General features: G+C 43.8%; 1 protein-coding gene across 3 annotated transcripts in view; it reads left to right on the top strand.

Annotated features, from left to right (window-relative positions):
* The first annotated feature begins 14,981 nt into the window (after nt 1-14,981).
* Tp53bp1 (tumor protein p53 binding protein 1) overlaps nt 14,982-23,785 on the top strand; it is a 74,951-nt gene continuing 66,147 nt past the window's right edge. For 2 of the 3 annotated variants that reach the window (XM_059261232.1, XM_059261233.1), the window contains exons 1-4: nt 14,982-15,131; nt 15,704-15,888; nt 16,111-16,204; nt 16,449-16,533. In XM_059261232.1, the coding sequence (XP_059117215.1) occupies nt 15,125-15,131; nt 15,704-15,888; nt 16,111-16,204; nt 16,449-16,533 (371 nt within the window). In that variant the 5' untranslated portion in view covers nt 14,982-15,124. The remainder of the gene's footprint in view (nt 15,132-15,703; nt 15,889-16,110; nt 16,205-16,448; nt 16,534-23,785) is intronic. The other variant, XM_059261231.1, reaches the window with a different exon arrangement.

Here is a 23,785-nt window from a genome sequence, read left to right as displayed (position 1 = left end):
AGATGGTGAGGTGGGAGGGAGAGACTGGTTGGTCCCTGGAAGCTTGCTGGACAGCTAGCCTAGCCTCCCTGCTGAAGTTCCAGGCCCATGAGAGACCCTGGGCCTGGAACTTCAGTAGAGGGTGTCTGAGGAACAACACTCCAAGTTGTCCTATCACACTCACATGCACACACATGAAATCCCACTCCCCACAAAGATAGAAAAGAGTGAGATAATACCTGATACAACAAGGCTGCCACTGAGCCATGCTCTGATTGTTAAGTACCTCACAGAAAATCCTGGCCCTATCATGAAACATATTATAGCTAACCAGCCAGTCCATACTGTAAATATTTTAGACATGGCTGTGAAAATCCTTTTTGTAGCTGAGACAGGAAAACAGTGCTGTCAGGACATCAGGTGGTAGGGTGCCTCTTCACACACACACCGCCAGTTGCAGATCTGAATCTGGAAAAGGGCATGGGAAAATGTGCAGTCCTTTTCTACTACAATCATAAAGAGTAGCACATGAAGCAGGGAGCCAGAATGGATTGTGGGGAGAGGAAGGGAACAGTTTCCATAGCAACCGTAGAGATGAGGCTTTTAACAAGCAAAGGGTCCCTCTGTATAAGGGACAGCGGCAGTTAAGTACAGAGTCTGCTTCCAGTAAGTCTCACAGAGATTAGACAATAGACGCAAATGGTACAGGAGGAATCACACACAGATTAGATGGTAGGGGCAGAAATGTAGGACTCTGATTTCAGACCCTGCTAGAATCAAGTCTTAGTAATTATGGCTGCAAATGCAGCCTGTGATGATGTGTTCTGGATAAGTAAGTAGTCAGTGAGTCCCTTTGCCAAAGGCAGACAATGTCATAGAAAGATTCGCTCCATGTATCTCTTCATCATCCTCTTCTGGGTGATGTTTCCATTACTATCATTATAGCATCAGAAAATGTTTGAAAAGCTGGGTGTAGTGGTGGAGTGTGTCTGTTGATCCCAACACACAGGAAGACAAGGCGGGAGGATTGTTAGAGTCAAGGCCAGACTGGGCTACATAGTGAGGCCCTGTCTCAAACAAGCAAAATTCCATCCGTTTTTCAAGACAGGTTTTCTACGTGTAGTTTTGGTGCCTGTCCTGGATCTCGCTCTGTAGACCAGGCTGGCCTTGAACTCACAGAGATCCACTTGGCTCTACCTCCTGAGTGCTGGGATTAAAGGCGTGCGCCGCCGCCGCCCAGCTAACAAGAATATATTTTAAGTGTTAAATTATACATATAACAGTTGCACCAAGTGCTCTGTAAAGAAAGCTGGAGTGTTTTTGCATGTATGCTCCAGATTTTTTTCTTTTTGAAATGATCTTCCTATATAGCCCTAGCTTGAATGAACCCACTATGTAGACTAGGCTGGCCTCAAACTCAGAAATTTACCTGTCTCTGCTTCCTGAGTGCTGGGATTAAAGGTGTGCTCCAAGATGTCTGGGCAGGTTTTTTTTTTTTAAATGTGTGTGTGTGTGTGTGTGTGTGTGTGTGTGTGTGTGTGTGTGGTGTGTATGAGCACATGGGTTTGGGTAGCCATAGAGGTCCCTCCCACAAAAAAAAAAAAAAAAAACCCCTAAAAAAAGTGGTATTATAGGTGGTTGTGTGCTGCCCAGTGTGGATGCTAGGAACGAACTCTGGTCCTCTGCAAGAGCAACAATCATTCTTAACCACTGAATCATCTCTCCAGCCCCTGTACCCCAAAATTAATTATTTTATTTATTTATTTATTTATTTATTTATTTATTTATTTATTTATTTATTTATTTATTTCTGAGACAGGTTTTCTCTGTGTAACAGCTCTGGCTGTCCTAGAACTCATTTTGTAGACCAGGCTGACCTCAAACTCACAGAGATCCCCTGTGTCTCTGCCTCCTGAGTACTGGGATTAAAGGCATATGCTGCCCACCACCCAGCTGCCCCAGGATTTATAATGACAGAAAACATATATGGGAAATACTTAGAAAGCTAAATAAAGAAGAGCAGGGTTTGGTGGCACACATCTGTCATCCCAGCACTTGGGAGTTAGAAACAGGGAGATCGGGAATTCAAGGTCATCCCTTTTACATAGCAAGTTGAAGGTTACTCTGTGCTTCATAAAAGACCCTGTCTCACAAAACAAGTAAAGACGAAGTACCTTTTAAAACAAGAGGTCTACCTGTTTTGTGTCTTAAGTTTAAATTCTGCTTTGGCAGAAGTCACATAGAAAAAGTATGTTACTCAAAGGCCCATCTCTTGGTGTGTGGTGGTACAGGCCTTTAATCCTAGCAAAAGCAGGTGGACCTCTGAATTCAAAGCCAGCTTGGACTACATAGTGAGTTCCAGGCCAGGCAGGATTACATAGTGACACTCTGTCTTAAAACAAAAGCAAAGCAAAGAACAAATCACAGACCCAAAGGATTATTGGGAACCCGTGATATTTGCAAATGTAAGGTACATACAGTTGTTCTAGGTGACTGTGGAGCCCACTTTAGTGTCTTATTTAACTATGGACCCCTTCACCCATCACAGATGATCTTATAGGACTCCCCCATGACAGACGTAGGGTACAGCTAATGCCTTTGAATTATGTGTGTCGAAAGGCCATTGACTCGTATAAAGCATCTCTGAGGGTCCACCACTGAAGGAGAAGTTCACTAGTGCAGAGGAGGAGGAGGAGGAACACACTAGTACAGACTTTTCCTTAGGTGTGCGGTGGCCTAGGCACAAAGCACAAACTGGAGGACCGGGGAGATGGTTCAGTCCACGAAGTGCTTTCTGTAAGCCCGGGAGTCAGAGTTTAATCTCTACAACCCACATGAAAAGCCCATCATGGTGGTATGTGCTCGTAACCCCAGCACTTAAGGAGGCAGAGATGGAAGGATCCTTGGGTTTTGCTGGTCAACCAGCTTAACTTAATTGACAAGCTCCATGTTCCAGTGAGAGACACTGTCTTAAAAAACAAAACAAAACAAAAACAGAGTTCTGGGGGTGCTGTAGAGATGGGCCAGGGGTCAGGAGACTGAATAATCTTTCACAGAACCAGGGTTCAATTCTAAACATCTACATAGTGACTCACAACTATCTGTAACTTCAGGGGACCTCTGTGGGCACCAGACTTGCACATACTGTATAGACCGACATACATGCAGACATACACACTAGATAGATAGATAAATTAAAAGCAAACAAACAAGGTAGACAGGAGTCCTGCCCTGAGTAGTTTTATGCCCACTTGACATAAGCTAGAGTGGTTTAGGAAGGATTTCAATTAAGAAGATGTCTTCATAAGATTTCCCTGTGGGCAAGTCTGTGGTGCTTGTCTTAATTAGTGATTGATATGGGAGGGCTCAGCCATTGTTGGTGGTGCTGCCCTGGGCAGGTGGTCCTGGGCTGTGTAAGAAAGCAGGGTGAGCAAGTCTGTAAGCAGCACCCCTCCATGGCCTCTGCACCAGCTTCTGCCTCCAGGTTCCTGCTCTGCTTCAATTCCTGTTCTGACTTTCCTCACTGGTGGGCTGTGATTTGCAACTGTAAGCTGAAAAAAAAAAAAAAAGAAAACCCTCTTCTCCCCAAGTTGCTTTTGGTTATGGTGTTTTTCAGTGCAATAGTAACCGTAACTAAGAAAGTCCTCAGGAACACACCTGAGGTTAACCTCTGGACTTCACACATGTGGACATATGCACATTCACCAGCACATCCACACATGTTCCACACACAGAATAAGTGGTATGAAAGCTATTATTACTTTGGGTATGTTTAAACCAATTAGGGAAATTACAGTCAGGCCTCCACCCTATACCAGTACATAGTGATGACTTAATTGATAGATAAATCAAGAAGATGGAAGGGGCATCGTGCTAAGGTTTTTCTGAAAATAATCTCATGCTTGGTAGTTAAGATATTGAAGCTGTCCTCATGAGAAAAGCAGAGCTTTATTCTAATTAACTAGACTCACTCTGAATTGTGTGTGTTGGTGGGAAAGGGAAGCGTAAGTCCAAGCTTAAGGTCTCCACAGGACCGAAGCCAGTTCTGGCAGTTCTTACATGAGAGATGCCTGCTTCTCTCTGACTTCTGTCCTGCCGAGTGTCATCAGTTGTTCTGGGGGCTGAGCTCATGGGGCAGAACTTCAGCCTGCTCTGCTAGGTGGCACGGTCTTATCAACCAAAATATCCGAAGGGAGCTCAGATTCCCCGCCTGTGCTGGATTTGGTTCTGCCTGGAAAGCATTCTTTATACAGAGAGAAGAGTGTCAGGTTACAGGGTTGCTGCGTCAGAGGCTTATCCTTGGCTTTGGGGAAAAATACCATGACCATAATGCATACCAGCAGTCACAGGGTCACCTTCTAGCATGAACAGATGGCTGGTCTGTAAGGACCTGGACTCAAACCCTAAAAAGACACAAGTTAATCTCTGACAGATTGGGGTGAGAAGGAACTTTGCTTTTTTTTTGTTTGGTTTTTGGTTTTTGAGACAGGGTTTCTCTGTGTACCCCTGGCTGCCCTGGAACTCACTCTGTAGACCAGTCTGGCCTCAAACTCACAGAGATCTGCCTGCCTCTGCCTCCCGAGTGCTGGAATTAAAGAGGACCTTTGCATTTATTCCTATGTCTGGCCCCCAGAGCAGGCCCTTAATAAATATTTACTGAATAATTTTCCTAATTATGATTCGCTCACATAAGTGTATGGGTAGAACACTAATTTTCTCTTTTTCTTCCAGAGCATTGTGGAGGAAAAAAAAAATGAAGACATTTCCCTTTTCTCTTTCCCTACAGGAGTGGTGTAGGATCACATAATCTTATTTGGGGGGAATCTACATACTGATTTTCATAGTTGCTAGGTAATTTACATTTTCACCAACAGTGTATAAGCCCTTCTAAGCCCAAACATGAACACAATGGCCATTCTGACTGGGGTGGGATAATTGTGTGTGTGTGTGTGTGTGTGTGTGTGTGTGTGTGCGTGTGTGTGTGTTTTCTCACCTTTCATCTTGTTTGAAACAGAGGTTCTTGCTGCTGCTGCTGCTGCTGCTGCTGCTGCTGCTGCTGCTGCATGTGCCAGGCTAGCTAGCCTGCGAGTTCCTGGGGACTCTCCTGTTGCTCTCTTCCATTTTACCCTAGGGGTAGTGGAATTAAAGACACTTTCTACCCTGTCTGGGTTTGTGCAAGTTCTGGGGATCTAAACTCAGGCCCTGGTGCTTGCATAGTGAGCAATTTCCCCACTCCAACAGCGCTCCACTCCACTCCAACTTTTGTTTGACAGGGTTTTGCCATGTAGCCCAGGCTAGACTTGAATTCATGAGCCCCTTGCCCCTCTGCCTTTCTAATATTAAATTGCAGGCTTGAGCCAAAATGCCTGGCTCCATCCTCTCCTTTAGTCTGAGAAAAGCTGTTCTTTAGACAGGGCACACTTAAGGGCTGTCTTTGTGGTGTTGGAGATGATGTGTCTGGTACAGCTTAGTTTGGAGGCCATGACTATGTGAGTCAAATTTTGCACATACACCACCCTCTCCAGAATATTCATAAAGTGTGTTTCTGTTCTTTCAGAGAGTGCGTGGGTTGAAAAAATTATTCCTTTTTGGTATCACAAAATCACAAGCACTTTTTCTCATCAGTTATTTTTTTGAAGATCCTTCATCAAAGCAATTAGTAGCCTTACCACTGTTAGGTAGTTATCTACCTGCAGAATAAGATGCTATGAGCTCAACTAATAACAAACACTTAAAACTTAGATCTTTATTCAAACATATACTAGCTTTTCATAATCTAGTTTAGTGGTGATCCCTCTTTTTCAAAGTAGAGTGATAAATGAATAATGCCATGTAGATTTAAATAAAGGATGGGAGTCTTTACAGATTTGAAGTCAGAAAGAGCAGATTCCTGGCATACCCACAGGGAGCTTCCAGTGCCTGGCTCCCCTTTGAGGTGTCATGTCTGTGGCTAGCTAGCCTACACTCACCCTCTCATTCAGCTTCGCCTGTCACCTTCCCCTCAGCAAATCTGCCCCTTCTCTTCCTCCTGTCCCTTTCTCCCTGACTGCTCTGTTCTTAATTCTCATCAAAGGGTTTATGCAGTTGTGTTTACCTTTAGTCTCCCTTTATTTGTGGAAAAAGGTTCTGTCCCCGTCCACAAAGAACTCAAGAGAGATCCTTTAAACACAGCTCCCGCTTGTTAATCATGTGAACTCGGGCCAGCTGCTTACCTTCTCTGTGCTTTGGCGTCCACATCTGTAAAGTTATGATCATAAGGTCCAGTGAGATGATTCAGTGACTAAGGTGCCTGCCTTGTAAGCCTGACCACCTGAGTTTGATCCCTGAAACTCACGGTTGAAGGAGAGAACCAATCTGACATCTACATGCACACCATGGCATGTATGTGCACACATGCTAATAACAAAAATTTTTAAACATTTAAGTTAGTCATTAAAATTATAATAATAGAGACTAGAGAGATGGCTCAACCATTAAGACACTTGATATTCTTGCAGAGGACCCGAGTTCAGTTCCCAGGAAATACATCAGATAGCTCATAACTGCCTGTAACTCTAGCTCATCAGATAGCTCATAACTGCCTGTAACTCTAGCTTCAGGATCTCCAATGCTCTCCTTTGACTCCATTATATAAGACCCTATCTCAAACATGCATGTGTGCACACGCAAACACACACACACACACACACACACACACACACACACACACAGAATCTCTGAGCTGGATGTGGTGGCATACAACTATAATTCTGGAGACTGAGGCTGATGGATCACCAAAAGTTTAGGGCCAGCCAAGGCTACACAATAAATTTCAAACTGGCCAGGCTCTATATCAAGGCCTTTTCTTAAAACAACAACAACAGTAATAGTAGTCTTCTACCATTAAAAAAAGTAAGCATCTGGATGTATGAAGTTAGCATTTGTTGGTGGAGCACTTTAGTAGAAGAGATGAGTTTAATTTAAACGTGTTGCCTTTGCGTGTCAACTGGACATCCAAATGAAAATATTAAGTAAGGAGTCACATATTCAGTTTGAAACATGGGAAAAAGGTATGGGATAAAGATAATAAGTTGGAAGTTATTAGCATATAATGATATTGATGGATGTATAGCAATGAGGCTGGATGAGATCAAGGAGCAATGTAAAATGCAATTTAGAACATAGTAACTCCTCAATAACTATTTATTAGAATGGCTTTACTAAAATCCTTTGTTTTGACTTTGAAATTTTTTGCAGTTCTTTAAAAAAAATATGTCTTTAAGTTGGGCATTGTTGGCACATGCCTTTAGTCCCAGTACTTGGGAGGCAGTTAGGCGGATCTCTATGAGTTCGGAAGCCGGCCTCGTCTACAGAGTGAGTTCTAGGACAGTCAGAGTTACACAGAGAAACCTTGTCTCAAAAAATCAAAAACAAACAACTAAACCAAACAACAACAACAAAAAACCATGTCTTTAAAAGTTTTTATTACATGTATTTATTTGTATACAGGGCTGCATGCCAGTACCATAGTGCCCAGATGGAGGTCAGAGGACAGCTTGTGAGAGTCAGTTCTCTTCTTCCACCATGTGGGTACCTGGCAGTGAGCTCAGATCTTCAAGCTTGGTGGCAAGTACCTTTCCCTGGGGTGCCATCTTGCCAGCCCTCTTGCGGTCCTTCTGTTGACTTTTGCACTATCCTGCCCCCAGCAGGTAGGTCTCATGTAATCCAGAGTGGCCTTGAATTCCATACATATCCAAGGCTGGTCCTGACCTCCTGATCTTCCTGTCTTTTCCTCCCAAGAGCTGGGATTACAGGTATGTACTACCACAACCACTGTCATTGTTCCTATAGACTGTCAGTTCCTTGAAGATGTCTTTCACTTCATTCTTCCTGTAGCACTACACTAAGTAAAAATAGGACCTTGTGTGTAAGAAAACTGGAATTAGTGAAGGTGAGCTTGTGGAGGAACTTTTGGTCAGAAGTGAGTTTTACTTCCTCTGGCATGTTCACCAGAGACTCTGCAGTAAGCACACACAAGCTTGGCCAGGACATATTATTGTTCTTACCACTAATTTGCTCCCTAGCTCTGTCCAACTCATATTAACCTCCTGTTCCTTTTGTTTTTAAGGTACTAGGATATATACCACTACATCTGGCTAGTTTTGTTTTGTTTTTCCCCATCGAAAGCCTTTTCTAAACTAGATGTGGTGGCAAACACCTGTAATTTCAGCCTTCTGGAGGTGGAGGCAGGAGGATGAAAAGTTTAAGTTCATCCTCAGCTACACAGTTGAGGACGGCCTGGAATACAGGAAACTCTGTCTCAAAATAACAGCAACAACTCCCCCCCCCAACCAAACACCAATAGTAAACTTTATCATGAAGGTCCTCACTTCTACCCCACTTCGTTCTGGGGTGCCGAGTGTGCTCAGGAGCCTCACACATGCTAGGCAAGCACTGTACCACTGAGCTGCTTCCCAAGATCCAAAGACACTACAGAATTGATGATGTGATTCAGTAGAGTGAAGGGACAGTGAGGAGACAGGAAGCAGGACCCAACTGTAGGCTGTGTGTACACGCGCGCGCGCGCGTGCGCGCGCACACACACACACACACACACACACACACACACACACACACGCGTGCGCACACACATACCCTCAGAAGATGAGCAAATATTTAACAGCTTAAGGACACTGAAATTGTCTCCTCCTACTCCTCTTCTTCTCATGAGACAGAGTTTCTTTTGTTTTTGTTTTGTTTGTTTGTATTTTTTTTTGTTTGTTTGTTTTGTTTTTCGAGACAGGGTTTCTCTGTGTAGCTTTGCGCCTTTCCTGGGACTCACTTGGTAGCCCAGGCTGGCCTCGAACTCACAGAAATCCACCTGCCTCTGCCTCCTGAGTGCTGGGATTAAAGGCGTGCGCCACCACCGCCCGGCATATTTTGTGTTTTTGAGACAGGGTTTTTCTATGTAGCTTTGGAGCCTATCCTGGAACTCACTCTGTAGACCAGGCTGGCCTCGAACTCACAGAGATCCGCCTGCCTCTGCCTTCCGAGTGCTGGGATTAAAGGCATGTACCACCACCGCCTGGCTGAGACAGGGTTTCATGTAGCTCAAGCTGGTCTTGAAGTCACTATATAGCCAAAGTTGGCCTGATCTGGTGCAGCTACCTCCCAGTTGCTGGTATTATACCCAGCTTTTATTTATTATTATTTGCATGTGTGTGCTTGTTTCTGCCTTTTGTTTCTAGGTAAGTGGGTACAGGTAGAGCTCAGTTGTTTGGTCTGAATATTTAATATCTCTCTCTCTCTCTCTCTCTCTCTCTCTCTCTCTCTCTCTCTCTCTCTCTTCAGGGTCTTCCAATGTAGGCCAGCCTAGTCTCAATCATTTGATCCTCTTGCCTCACACTTTGAGTGCTGGGATTACAGGTGTGTACAATGCCTAGTTTAGGTTAAGGGATGGAAAAGGTGGAGAAGAGGGTTGGGGGACAGTTTAACTGGTAAAGTACTTGCTGCTCAAGCTTGTGTTTGATCTCCAGAATCCATGTAAAGTGGCTGGTACAAAGCTGGGCTTTGGAAGGCTGAGACATCTGGATCCTTGAAGCTTTCTATCCAGCCTATTGGGTAAGCCCTAGGCCAGTGAGAGCAAGGTGGACGGCACCTGAGGAGGAATGATGCCTGAGGTTGTACTCTGACTTCCATATACATCCTTCTAAAAATGCATACACACACACACACACACACACACACACACACACACACACACACACGATGGAAGGGAGAAAACTGCAGCTAATCATAGTTGAACTTGTGCTTGGAAGCCAGGAAAGGTAGCACATGCCACCAATCCCAGTGCTTGGAAGATTAATACAGTTAGATCAGGAGCTCAAATTTGAGGCCAGTCTCAACTATAGAAAAGAAAAAGGAAGTCAAGTGGGGGGTGGTGAACACCTTTAGTCCCAGCACTTGGGAGGCAGAGGCAGGTGGATCTCTGTGAGTTCAAGGCCAGCGTGGTCTACAGAGTGTTCCAGGACAGCCAGGGATACACAGAAAAACCAACAAAACCAACAACAAAAACCAAAAACCAAACCAAACCAAACCAAACCAAAACAAACCAAAACAAAACAAAACAAAAAAAAAAAGAAGGAAAAGGAAGAAAAAGAAATTCTGATAAACTGCAATATGAATGACCTTGATGATACTGTGTTAAATGAAATAAGCCAGATCAGACACAAGGGACAGATTTTTAATCAGACTTATATGATACCTACAACAGGAAAATTCCTAGTGACAGAGAGTGGAATAATGATTGCCTGGGGTTTCAGGAGAAGAGGATCAGGAGTGAACATTTATTTAATGGGGATAGTTATAAAGATGAAAAAATATACAGAAGAAGGTGATGATTGTACTGTATAGTGTGAATGTGCCAATGCTAACAAGTTATATACTTAAAGAAGATTAAGATGTCCAGGTGTGCTGGTAGTCCATGGCTTTAATCCCAGAACTCATAAGATTGCCACAACTTTGAGGTTAGCTTGGTTTACACAGAGAGTCCTAGGCCAGTCTGGACTAAAGTATGATACTCTATTTTGAAATAAACAAGAAATCCAGCCAATGAATGGACAAAATCCCAAACCAAATAAAAATGGTTAAAATAATAAATTTTCATGTTTCTTTTTTTGGGGGGTGTACAAGGTCTCACTCTGTAGCTAGTCCTAGGCTAGCCTGGAGCTCAGAACTCCTGCTGTAATCCTCTAAGTCTGAGATTAAAGATATGAGCTACCACACTTGGCTTTATTTTCACATGATTCAAAAAATAATCAGACACTGAATATGGTGGCCTCAGCTGCTTGACAACTAAAAACAAAAATAAAACAAACTTAAAATAGATAATAAAGAAAAACAAATGTTGCATGTAGCCATGAACCCTCTGCCGAGATCAACACATTAACATTTTGCCATATTGTTTCTAATCATTTTGTAATTTTTTAAAAATTAGCTTTGTGTTTGTTTGTTTTTTTAAGACAAGGCCTCTCTGTATCCCTGGCTGGCCTGTAACTCTCTCTATAGACCACACTGGCCTCGAACTCAGAGAGATCCTCCTGCCTCTGCCTTCCAAGTGCTAGGATTAAAGGTGTGTGCCACTACACTGAGCTAATAAGTTTTTAATTAGAAAGATTGACAGAGGAGTTGAGTAGGGATAAGGCATGCTGTCTAGGATTGTTCCTGTTGTAGGGGTGGCAGGTATTGGTAGGAGAATTGTCCTAGAGATAGGTTAGCAAGTTCCTAAGTGACCTCATCTTGCTCTTACAGTCACCTTTTTGTTGTCTTTTTTTTTTTTTTTTTTTTTTTTTTTTTGGTTTTTGGAGACAGGGTTTCTCTGTGTAGCTTTGTGCTTTTCCTAGAACTCACTTGGTAGCCCAGGCTGGCCTCGAACTCACAGAGATCCGCCTGGCTCTGCCTCCCGAGTGCTGGGATTAAAGGCGTGCGCCACCACCGCCCGGCAAAGCTTTGTCTTTTTTTTTTTTTTTTTTTTTTTTTAAAGATTTATTTATTATGTATAGAGCATGTATGACTGCAGGCCAGAAGAGGGCACCAGATCTCATTACAGATGGTTGTGAGCCACCATGTGGTTGCTGGGAATTGAACTCAGAACCTCTGGAAGAGCAGTCAGTGCTCGTAACCCCTGAGCCATCTCTCCAGCCCCCTTTTTGTTGTCTTAACTCTCCCTAAGGATGCAGTGTTGTCAATGTCTCAGTTTCTCCTACTTTCTTCACTTTAGTTAAATTCTGAGTCCACGAAACAGTGGGAATACCTATAATCAGTATTTGAGTGAAAATACATTCTGAAACAAAACAAAGGCTACGTGTTAACTGTTCAGCAATTTGTCACTGTTAACCTCTGAACTATACACACTGAGTTCAAATGGTAACTCAGTAACTCAGAGACCTTGTACCACTTTTTTTTCATCTCTTTAAGCCTTGATTTGTTTATCTGTACCTCTCAAAGAGTATGTTATTAGGTTGAGCATCCTAGCACCTGCCACATGGTGAAAACATAATAATACATGCTGTTAATTATACCTGGTCTGTGACTGGCCATGATTTTGTAGGTTCATACATAACAGAAGGCAGCCTAATGGTTAGAATCAAGAATAGATTAATTATAAGTCAGCTTAGAATACTTTACTCCCACAGCATAAAGGGGATGTACAATTGTGTCCGTGTTGTTAAATAAATGTTTGTCAGATCCTCAATGGAGTTCTTGCCACTGAGGTCCAAAGCTCTCTTTCCCATTGGCAACCATTAAGCACATGGTCAGTGAGGGTGAAACTGGCAGGGGTTCTTTTGTTTGGAGAAATCTGCGAGGAAACATAAGAAAAAGTCTTGACAAGTGGAGTCAGGTCGCATTTACTGTTGTTGTCTGATTGGCTGAAATTTATTAAGGAATTGTAGGACCCAGTGGGATGATCCCAATTGGATGAGATTCTCTGTAGGTTTTCAAGATATTAATTAGTTAAAGACAACTTAAGGGGAAATGGCTTTAAGCTTTGGAAGGCAGGATTTAGGCGAGTTAATTAGAAGAAATGTTTCCTGACAATGAGGCGTCTTAAACTTTAAAGCAAGTTAACACAGGATCTTGTGAAATTTTCTTCTGAGGGAGAGCTTTAGAGAGAGAGATTAACTTTCTGTGCTTGAGGTGGCCTAAGGAAAGATGTCCCTGCATATGGAGGTGCTGATGCTTCCTCACAGGGCCCATCAAAGCGTGGGCTCACCTAGGTACACTTAGTTACAGCCCCAGAGGGTAACTATCCTGCCTGCATTTTCTGATCCTCTGGGATAACAATGATTAATTTAATTGCCACACCGCCTAACAAGGAATTCACAGTTTTCCTTCCCAGTGTTTTTTTTTTTTTTAAACCTCTTGATTTATTTAGTAGTGGGAATGGCTCAGGTTCATTTACTCAATCTTACTCATGTTTAGTGAATTTTAATGTGTTCTTAGTTTTATGAGTTGAATGGCTTTTTTAGACTTATTTTTATTTGATTTATGTGGGCTTTTGCTTGCATGTAAGTACAGGCAGTGTCCATGGAGGCCAGACAATGGAGGGATTCCCTGGACCTGGAGTTGTGAGGCACTATGTGGGTGATGGGAATAGAACCAGGGTCCTCTGGAAGAGCAGCCAGTGCCCTTAACCTCCGAGCACCTCTCTAGCCCCTAGTTTTATGAGTTTTGACAAACACAATTTTTTTTAACATCAAGGTAAACAGAAAGACTTGTGTATTTACGTCTCAGTGGGGGAAGGAGAGATGCACTATCCAGTTGCAGAACAACTGGGGAGGGCTCTGTGGGGACCAACATCAGTTTGTGTGCCCCCAGACCTACTTGGCTTCTTCCCTCTCAAGCTGAGCAGATAGATCTTCTTAGTGCTCTGGTATAGCTGGTGTTGGCATGATGTGGACTGTTTTTTAAAGGACATTTGAAAATTTTTATTTATTCATGTATTTTATGTGTATTGGTACTTTGCATGTATATCTACACACCAGAAGAAGGCATCAGACAGTTGTGAGCTGCCACATGGGTGCTGGGAATTGAACTCAGGACCTTCGGAAGAGCAGTGAGAGCTCTTAATCACTGAGCCATCTCTCCAACCCTGTGGATATATATATATTTTTTAGGATTATCTTGATTTGGTGTCTAGTACTCAGTAGCATCAGAAGCAGAGGAACACAGGAGTCAATTATGAATAATTTTAGGATTAAGAAGTGAGATGTGTCTGTGATTTGGGTCATTTTTGCTCTACTTGTGAAACATTCTAGGACAGGAATTCTAGTTATAAGAATAATAGATCCTAGATTTTTCAGAACAATTTCATGTAAGCCAATCCTTTTGTTCCCACAAGTAATGGATACGAAGACAACATGCTTTGATTTTTGGGTTATGAAAATATGATCACTGTTATTTATAGCTGCAGAGAGAATATTGGCTGGTAGGAAGCGCCTCTCTAAGCTTAGCTTATTTCAAGTGCTGAACCGGGCATTTATAGAAGTTGAGAATCATGTATGGGCTGTGCCTAAATAATTCTGGGTCTGGAGTAGAAAAACTACCTCCTGTTTAATGTTACTATGTATATACTTGGCATTGTGCTAGCTGCTTTTCCTACTACAGTTGCTTGGTTAGAATTCTAGCCCAGATCCAACGGCAATTTAAATTAAAATGACAACGAAACCACGTATGTCTCTCGGGCTCAGTTCATTAATAGCTGTCACAGCTGCCACACCCTTTTATAAGACCCTGACACCATAATTAGGATAATTAAATCTCTGGGCTTGGATCTTTTAGGTCATGGAGTTTAGTAGGGGCGACAGCTGTCCTCTTTGCCACTAGTTTGAGAATCACAATGCTCAATTCTTTCAAAGAGAGGTGCAAAGCGTCTGAGGCTGCTGCAACCCCATAAAAGAAAGGGCAGAGAGACACAAATAGGAAGCTTGAAAGGGAGTGGGAACAGAAGAGGTACTGGGGCCTTCAGACAATGTAAAATAACAACAACAAAACCAAAGCTGGCAGAGACAGAGTGGGGGAAATTGAGGCCCTTTGGATTCAGGCAGAGGTCTACAGAGGGAATCCCGATCGGCACTGGCAAACCCCATAGAGTCTTGTCTCTTCCATTTCACCATCTCTGAAGTACTAGCTATCCTCAATCCCCCTTCTCTTTGCCCTTTCTTTGAAAAGCCCGGAGGCTCTCCTTTTCCATGGAAGTCAGCAAAGGTTAATACTCTCAAATGTGAGTCGTGAGTACCCCAGTCCTGCAGGCAGGGTTATGTGTTTCATGCTCTCTCAATGTCCCTTTGGTTCAAGGGTACTGTCATTCTGGCTGTATTAGGGGGAGGGCCTGCGACGTCCATGCTGCCATGGAAACGCGCCGCCGTGTTCCTTTTCTTACGCGGGGGGCGGGCACTCCGTCCCAGTCACCTATCATCCACAGGCTTTCCTGAGTGGCGGGCCGCAGCAGCGAATGGGCGGTCCGATCCTGAGTGACGTGACGGGAAAAGGGGGAGCTCGCGGCTGGTGGCAGCGGTGGCTACAGTGGCGACCTGGGGATCGACCTGGAGGGGCCAGGGAAGCGTGCAGAGACCTCTAGATCCAGCGCGAGGGACCTCCCGCCGGGATGCCAGGTAATGCTGGGAGCAAAGCGGGGCGAGCTGGCCGCGGAGGCCCAGGTGGCAGGCTTGCAGGGCTGGCTGCCCGGAGGGGGCGGGGTGGCAAGCATGGCGGCGGTGACGGGGACGGGGTTGGAGGGCCCGGGGAGGGGGTGGGGAGGCGGCGGCCGCGGTGGTCCTGAGGGCCGCGTGAGGGCTGCGGGCTTCCCGCCTGGCCGAGGCTGCCGAGAGGTCTCCCCGGGGCTCAGAGGAGGCAAGACGCGCGGGGAGAGTTGTGGGGGGATGGAAAGGGGCGGGGAGAAGAGGTGAGGAAGGAGGGAAGGGTGTCTGTGGGAAGGTGAAGAGAAAGGAGGGAGGGAGGGAGGGACCGGAGGATCCAGAGCCTCGTCGTAAATAACGGAGAAACGTGGGGTGAGGAGGGAGCTGGGAAAGTACTCGGAGCGATTGCATTTGCGTGCCACTTAGAGGAGCCCCAGACTGGCCCCTTCCTAGCTCCCGCACTTCCGCCCCATTATTTAGTCTTAGATTGTGTGAGGAAGGCTTGTAGGGTTACTCTCCGGAACTGATCTTTTGTTATTCTACTCCAGGGGAGCAGATGGACCCGAGTGGAAGTCAGTTGGATTCAGATTTCTCTCAGCAAGATACTCCTTGCCTGATAATTGAAGATTCTCAGCCGGAGAGCCAGGTTCTGGAAGACAATGCCGCCTCTCACTTCAGTGTGTTGTCTCGACACCTTCCCAATCTGCAGATACACAAAGAGAACCCCGTGTCGGTGAGTGATGCGGTATTTGAAAACGATTGAACAGAGTTGAGTTCTTATTCCTCACCCCCTAATCCAAAGTAACCCAGAAAACTTCGTGTTTAGGAGATCACTATCTTCTGGGTAAAGTTGGTGGGGAAAAAAAAATAAAACCAGCATGTTCGCACACACACAGAAAGTCCATTTTGCACCTCTTCGTCCACTGTGAGGATCTTACGTGGGTGTATTTTCTAGGACATTGTGTCAAATCCGGAAGAACCAGCGGCAGGAGAGCCAGGAGACAGTCCTAGCCCGTTCAATGAACATCTGAAAGAAAGCAAGGCAGCAGGTAAGCAGGTTAAGGCTCAGATGTTAAGGCTTCAGTGTTTCAGGGTGGCGCCGAATGATTGAAACATGCAGTTGGGATGACGTGTTGAGCCTCGTGGGTTACCTAGTGTGCAGCAAGCCTTCACAAACTCGGGGTGTCTTCATGTGTCAGATTAGATGGCTGTTGCCCAAACCCCTGACTTCGCATTCAAGTTTGGTGGCAAATGTCTTTTGTGTACTATCCAATTACTGTTTTGTCTTTTCAGACCCTGTGGATGCTTCTCATCTGGGTACGTGTGGTTCCATCAGTCAGGTCATAGAACAGTTACCCCAGCCACACAGGACAAGCAGGTATACTACTGTTTGAAGGAATTGATTTCACTTTAGTATCTGAGCAACTCCTCCCTGCACCTGCAGACTCATTCCAAAGACCCAGAGATTCATTTTGTTCCTGTGAATTAGGGAGTGGGATTTGAGGATTACCTAGGTAGTATTGTCTTAGGACTGGGATCTGAGATCTCTTTTTGTGAAGTAATACTTTGTGTAACTACAATATTCAAATTGTAATGTATACCCTAAGGAGTATTCAGTTTCTACTGTGTCTTATGTACATCATGATGGTGTCGTCTGTGCTAAGTCCCATACTGGCTTCTGACATAACCTCAGTTAATTCTATCCTTAAGCAACTCTGCAATAAAGGTAGTGTCTCCATTACATGGGGAAACTGACGGGCAGAGAAGTTAAACGACTTGCTTGACTGTGTTAAGGGGAGGACTGTTCCTTCTGGCTCCAATTCTCCTCTTTCTTACTGTTCAGTGTTTCTCAGGCTAATGTCATAGTTCTAAGGTCAAAGAACACACACAACTTTAGGCGTCTTGAGGCATTAGGCTGAGAGGGGAGATAGTTAAGAGACAGGGATAGAGATACGAGCTTGACATAGTTCCAACTGTTGCTTTATCTGAAAACAAAGTGCCTTTTCTGGTATGTTTTATATTGTATTTGCACTTAAGTTTTCCTTCAAGTGGAAATGGATGCTTTTAAACAGTCTACCAACTAGTGGGTTTATCTTGACCAGTGGATGAGTTTTATTAGGCTCATAATGGTAAAATATTTTTGAAGGGGTTTGAATTTAAAAATGGGAGCCTTGTGTGGTCTTGTACACCTTTAATTCCAGAGTTACTAGGGCAGGAGCAGGTGGATCTCTGAGTTCAAGGCCAGCCTGATCTACAAGTAGACTTCTAGATCAGCCAGGGCTATATAGTGAGACCCTGTTCCCTGTCTCTTCCCCTGCAAAAAAAAAAAAAAAAAAAAAAAAGTTAATGAAAAAGGAGGAGGTAAGTGGGCTGTGGTGGCGCACGCCTTTAATCCCAGCACTCGGGAGGCTGAGGCAGGTGGACCTCTGTGAGTTCGAGGCCAGCCTGGTCTCCAAAGCAAGTTCCAGGAAAGGCGCAAAGTTACACAGTGAAACCCTGCCTTGAAAAAAAAAAAAAGAAAAAAAGAAAAAGGAGGAGGTAATTTCTCATAAAACTTGGATTTCTGGTTTTTGGGATTACTAGTTCTTAATGGCTAGCTTGCTGCAGTTCTTGGAGCTCACTATGACAGTTGGACGCCTGGGCCGGGCGTCCGCCATTTGTCATAGTGCCTCTTCCTATGTCCAGCTGTCTCACTTATCTGTGGTTGTGTTTGTTTGTTCAGTTTTTGAGACCGAGTCTCATTCTGTAGCCCTAGCTGTTGCAGATTCACCGTGTAGTTTAATTTGACCTCTAATCATGGTGATCTTCCTGTCTCAGCTCGGTGGCTGAGACTACAGGGGTGAACCACAGTGCCTGATGCCACTTGTCTGTTATTTTTCTTTGCTTTGGTTTATAGTGTCTTCGAGCAATACATGCCTGGCTCAGGTGTGCTTTTCTGGCTTGTAACCTGGGATGCATGCTGGGGACAAGAAGTGGGCGTCCCCCATTGCAAATGCATCGGTCATGTCTGGGTTCATGCTGCTTTTCCTTGTTGAATCATTGTGTTGCTCTTGCTCTTTATGTGAATACAGATTGTATGGTCATGTTCAGTAAATGTGCAGTCACTGAGGCATGTACTCTAAAGGGGCTTTGTTTTCATGGGACTTGTAACTTAATAGGGGGAGACCTAGTCTTTATCTCAGTCCTAGGTTACAATTATGATCATTACAAAGAGAACAAAATACAAATAATCCAGGCAGCAGTAAAGGAATACTTCTTTGAGGATTGCTGTCTAAACAATAAGTGTAAATGTGTTAGTTACAGTTAAGGGGTTGAGGAGAAGCTGCAATGTGAGAGGAAGATCTTTCTAAATAGTAAATTTCATGTGCATAGGCCACAAAGGTGGGGAGAATTTGAGGTAGATTCCAAAAGAATGGAAGTCCTTCAGAACATATATACACACATGCACACGCATACCTGTGCACATCCACACATCCACATAGAATCTTCAATAAGAAGATGCTTTGAAACAAAACATTCTGCTTATTGTAAAATTTCAGGGAGCTGGAGAGATGGCTCAGCAGTTAGGAGCACTGGCTGTTCTTCCAGAGGTCCTGGGTTCAGTTCCCAGCAACCACATGGTGGCTCACAACTGTCTGTAGTGGGATCTGGTGCTCTCTTCTGGCATAAAGTCATACATACAGACAGAACACTTATGTAAAATAAAGAAATAAATCTTTAAAATATTCCAAAAAACTCTTCTGATGATATGAACTGATGTTTCTAAATAGAGACTGTCCTACAATATAATATGGAAAGAATGTGTATATTTTAATTTTCCCATCAAATGTTTGAGAGTTATTTTTCTGTTTTCGTGTGTGAGTGGGGCAGATGCACACATGTCCTCTGGAGGCCAGGAGGCAGCCCACAGGGGGAATCACTCCTTTCCTTCCACCGTGTGGACTTCGGGGATCGAACTCAGGTCAGCAGCCTTGCTGGCAAGTGTCTTTACCGACTGAGTCATCTTACTGGCTCCAGATATTGCCATTTTAAAGATTCATTTTTATGCTGGTGGTGGTGGCACACACCTTTTATCCTAGCTCTCGGGAGGCAGAGACAGGAGGATCTCTATGAGTTTGAGGCCAGCCTGGTCTAGAGTGAGATCCAGGACAGCCAGGGCTATACAACGAAACCTTGTCTTGAAAAACAACAACAAAAAAATAAAAACCAAAACAAAACAAAAAAGATTCATTTTTATGTATTTATTTAATTTTTTTGGGAGGTTTTATTTTTATTTTACATGTAATATATATTTTGCCTGTATGTGTGTCTGTGCACCACATGCATGTAGTGAGTGTCATGAGGCTGGGACATGGTGTTGGATTCTCTGGAACTGGAGTTACAGATGGTTGTGAGCTGTCATGTGGGTGCTGGGAATTGACCCCAGTCCCCTGGAAAAGCAACCAGTGCTCTTAAATGTGGAGCTATCTCTCTAGTCTTTATGGTGGCACATGCCTCTAATTTTAGTACTTGGGAGGCTGAGGCAGGGGGACCACTTTGGAGTTTGAGGCCAATTTGGACTACATAGTGAGTTCAAGAATAACTTAGGATACATAGTCAAACTATCTGAGCAAACACCACTAAAAAGAAAGAGTACAGGGAGAACCTGAGTATACTTTGCCCAGTGCAGAACTATGACAGGCAGGATACTGGTGAAGATACACAGCATTCATTTAGATTTCCTATTGTATTGTGTTTCTAGTTTTTCATTTGTGTGGATCTGTGTGTCTGCCACTACAGTCAAGGGACTGAACAGTTGTGTACAGGATGTCTGATATTCTTTCTATGGTCATACCTGCCTTTGCTGTACCTGAACTTTTAGCATTCATTAACCTATGCTCTATTTGTAAAATTTACTTCAAAATATTATATAAATATGCACGTGTATGGGATTGGCTTTTTTTGTTTGTTTGTTTGTTTTGACAGGGTTTCTCTGTGTAGCTTTGGAGCCTTTCTTGGAACTTACTCTGTAGCCCAGGCTAGCCTCAAACTCAGAGATCTGCCTGCCTCTACCTCCTGAGTGCTGGGATTAAAGGCATGAGCCACCACTGCCCAGCTTAGGATTGGCTTTTTTCTATCAGCATGACTCCTAGGAGATCCATCAGAGTGTGTCCATGTATTGGTCATTTCTTCCTTCCAGTCTGAATAGTCTTTCAGGGTATGTTGGATATGCCATTATTCATAGGTTGAAGCGTATCTTTTTTTTTTTTTTAAGTTTTTAACTATTGTGAATAAAACTGTTAAAAAATATTTGTGCAAATGAAAATTTTTTTGTTTGTTTATGTCTTTGTGCATGTGTGTGTGGGTGTGCATGTGGAGGTAAGAGGACAGCTTGATTTTCTTCTTTCATGAAGTGGGTTCTGGGGATTGAGTGCAAGTTGTCAGGCTTAATGTGTGTGTATAAATACACATGTATATTTACACAGAGACCAGAGACATTGCTCAGCAGGCAAAGGCCCTACATTTGTTTGTTTTGTTTTTTAATTTTTAGAATATTTATTTATTTATTTATTGGTTTTTTGAGACAGGGTTTCCCTGTAGTTTTGGAGCCTGTCCTGGACTAGCTCAGTAGACCAGGCTGGCCTCGAACTCACAGAGATCTGCCTGGATCTGCCTCCCGAGTGCTGGGATTAAAGGCGTGCGCCACCACAGACTGGCCAGAATTTTTTTTTTATTTTTTAAGAGACAGCTTACTATGTAGCTCTGGCTGGCCTAGAACTTTCTCTGTGGGCTAGGGTGGCCTTGAACTCACAGATCTGCCTGTTTTTGCCTCCTGAGTACTGGCATTAAGGCGTGGCTGCTGTGCCTGGCACCTCATGTAAATTGTTTATGTGAATATAAACTTTCATTTCTTTAATAATGCCCAGGTTTTTAATTGCTTGGCTGTGTGGTAGTTGATTGTTGAGTTTTTTTTTTTTTTTTTCCAGAGCTGAGGGCCGAACCCAGGGCCTTGCGCTTGCTAGGCAAGCGCTCTACCACTGAGCTAAATCCCCAACCCCGATTGTTGAGTTTTTTTAAAGAAACTGCCTGGACAGTTGTAGAGTGTCTCTGTCGTCTGGAAGTGTTTGCACTGTTTTTGTCTTTTGGGGTGCTCAGGGTTGAACTTGAGGCCTCAGTCATGCTAAGCTGTGTTCTGTGACCAGGTTATACTCCCAGCCCCTTCATTGTTTATAAATCATAATATATACAAATTAAAAAATATTTTTGAGAGTGTCCCTGGCCAACCTCAATCCTTGAGCTCATTGCTGAACTGACGCTGACCTTGAACTTTTGATGCTCCTGCCCCTACCTCCAGTGACTGGAAATATAGGCATGTGTCACCTGACGCTGTTCAGTGGAACTGAGGGTGGGATCCGTAGCCTCGTGCTCTCTAGGCAAGCGCTTTCCCAGCTGAGGGAGCCAGCCCTCTTCACTGTTTGATTTGAGCTGTTCTGGTGAGTGTGTAGTAATATCTCACTGTGGTTTGAATTTTCATTTTCCTGATGGCAGGTGAGGTTGAACCCCTCCGTGCTCGTTGGCCGTCCGCCCTCCTCTTCCGGGAAATGTCTCTTTAGGTCTTTTGCCCTTTTAAAACTGAATTACTTATTATTATTTTTATTTTACTTTCTTCTTTTTTTTCTTTCTTTCTTTTCTGTCCTAGGAGATGAACTTGGGGCCTGTGCATGCGAGTCACATTGTGTACTGCTGAGCTGTCCCTAGCCCGGTTGTGTCTTGAGAGTGCTTTGTAAATCCTGGGTGTAGTCCTTTGTAGTGATATGGTTTGGTTTGTAAATATTTTCACTGTGTACCTTGTCTTTTCATCTCTCAAAAAGGTTTTTCACAGAGCAAGTTTTAATTTTTTTTGACATTTGTTAAGTATTTTTTCAATAGGATAATATGCCTAGTTTATTTTAAAATGTCCAGGTAAGCCGGGCGGTGGTGGCACATGCCTTTAATCCCAGCACTTGAGAGACAGAGGCCGGCAGATCTCTGTGAGTTTGAGGCCAGCCTGGGCTACAGAGCGAGTTCTGACAGCTAGGGATACACAGAGAAACCCTGTCTTGAAAAATGAAAAAACAGAAAAGTCTAGGGTAGAAGTAGATCAGGAGTCCGGTGAGATTCTGAGATTGGAAAATAGATTTGAAAATGGAGCAGGTGGAGAGCATCGGCTGTAAGGAGGAAGTAACAATTCTAGGTTTGGGTTGAGTAGCTGGAAGAATAAAGCGGTTGTTTGGGATGGAGAGGACTAATGGAGAGTCCAGCAGTAGGTGGGTTGAGACTGGCCTGCCTATTAGAAGCGTTGGTGGTCAATAGGTGGGTCATCTGCTGGCTGGAGAGCTGCATTGTACAGTCATGTGGAAAGTGCGTGTTCAAAACTGGGAGCCAGGGGTGGTAGTGCACATCTATGACTCCAGCACTCTGGAGGCTGAGACAGTAGGATCATGGTGAGTTCAGAGTCAGCCTGAGAACTACATACTGAGTTCTAGGCTAGTCTGGACTATGCAGATTGAGACTTTCTTAAAAAAAAAAAAAAATCCAAACAGTCTGAGTTAGAGGTGAATACAACTGGAGAAGAGGTCCAAGGCTGATTGAGGCCACCTCCCCTTAAACATCAGGGACATAAGGAAGAATTGTGACAGACAGAAGGCCAGGTGTATGCTTTTCAATGGTCTCTCTCTCTTTAAATTTTTTTAAAAAATTACGTTTTGCATGTGTGCACATGTGCGTGTGCACGCCATGGCATGGATGTCAGTACAGCCTGTAGAAGTTGATTCTCTCCTCTCACCATATGAAGCCCATGGGTCCAGTTCAGGTTGCTGCTTCCACTGTATAATTTCAGAGAATGAACCCAAGTAATCAGGCTTGGTGGCAAGCACTGTTACCCTAAGAGCCATCTTACTGGCCCAGAGTTTTCCATTTTATTTATTGAAAATTTATTTTTACTTTTAATTATGTGTGTGTATCTGTGTGGGTTTGTGTATGTGTGTTTGGTGCTAGTGTAGGTCAGCAGAGAGCATTGGGTCCCCTGGAGCTGGAGTGGCAGTCACTGGTGAGCTCCCTGAGATGAGTGTTGGGACCTGAACTTAGGTCCTCTGTCAGAGCTGTGCCCGCTGTTAATCCCTGAGCCACCTCTCTAGCCCAGGTTTTTAATTTAAAGGAGGTAAACCAGTACATTTTTGTACATTCTGTGGATGTGTATACTTTGTGAGGGACGGGATAGTACACACTCGTAGTTCCCCAAGTAAGGATTGCATCTTAGGTGATCACAGTACTGTTAATACACCCACAAAAATAATAATTCCAAGGGCTGCAGAGATGGCTCAGTAGGTGAGAGCACTTGTGCCTCTTGCAAAGGACCCAGGTTCAGTTCCAGCACCCACATGGCTCACAGACATGCATAACTCCAGTTTCAGGGGATGTGCAACCCTCTTGACTGCTGCAGACACCATGCATGCACATGGTACACATACATACATGCAGGTAAAACATTCGTATACATAAACTATAAACACACAGACAAATAATTCCATACTAATAATACAATTTAGATTCAGATTTTTCTAGTTGTGTCAAAGAAATCTTTTATATTTTATTTTATTTATTTATTGGAT

The sequence above is a fragment of the Peromyscus eremicus genome, chromosome 4 (assembly GCF_949786415.1).
Source record: "Peromyscus eremicus chromosome 4, PerEre_H2_v1, whole genome shotgun sequence".
Lineage (NCBI taxonomy): Eukaryota > Metazoa > Chordata > Mammalia > Rodentia > Cricetidae > Peromyscus > Peromyscus eremicus.
The sequence above is the reverse complement of the archived record's forward strand: the minus strand, read 5'-3'. Positions and strand labels throughout refer to the sequence as shown.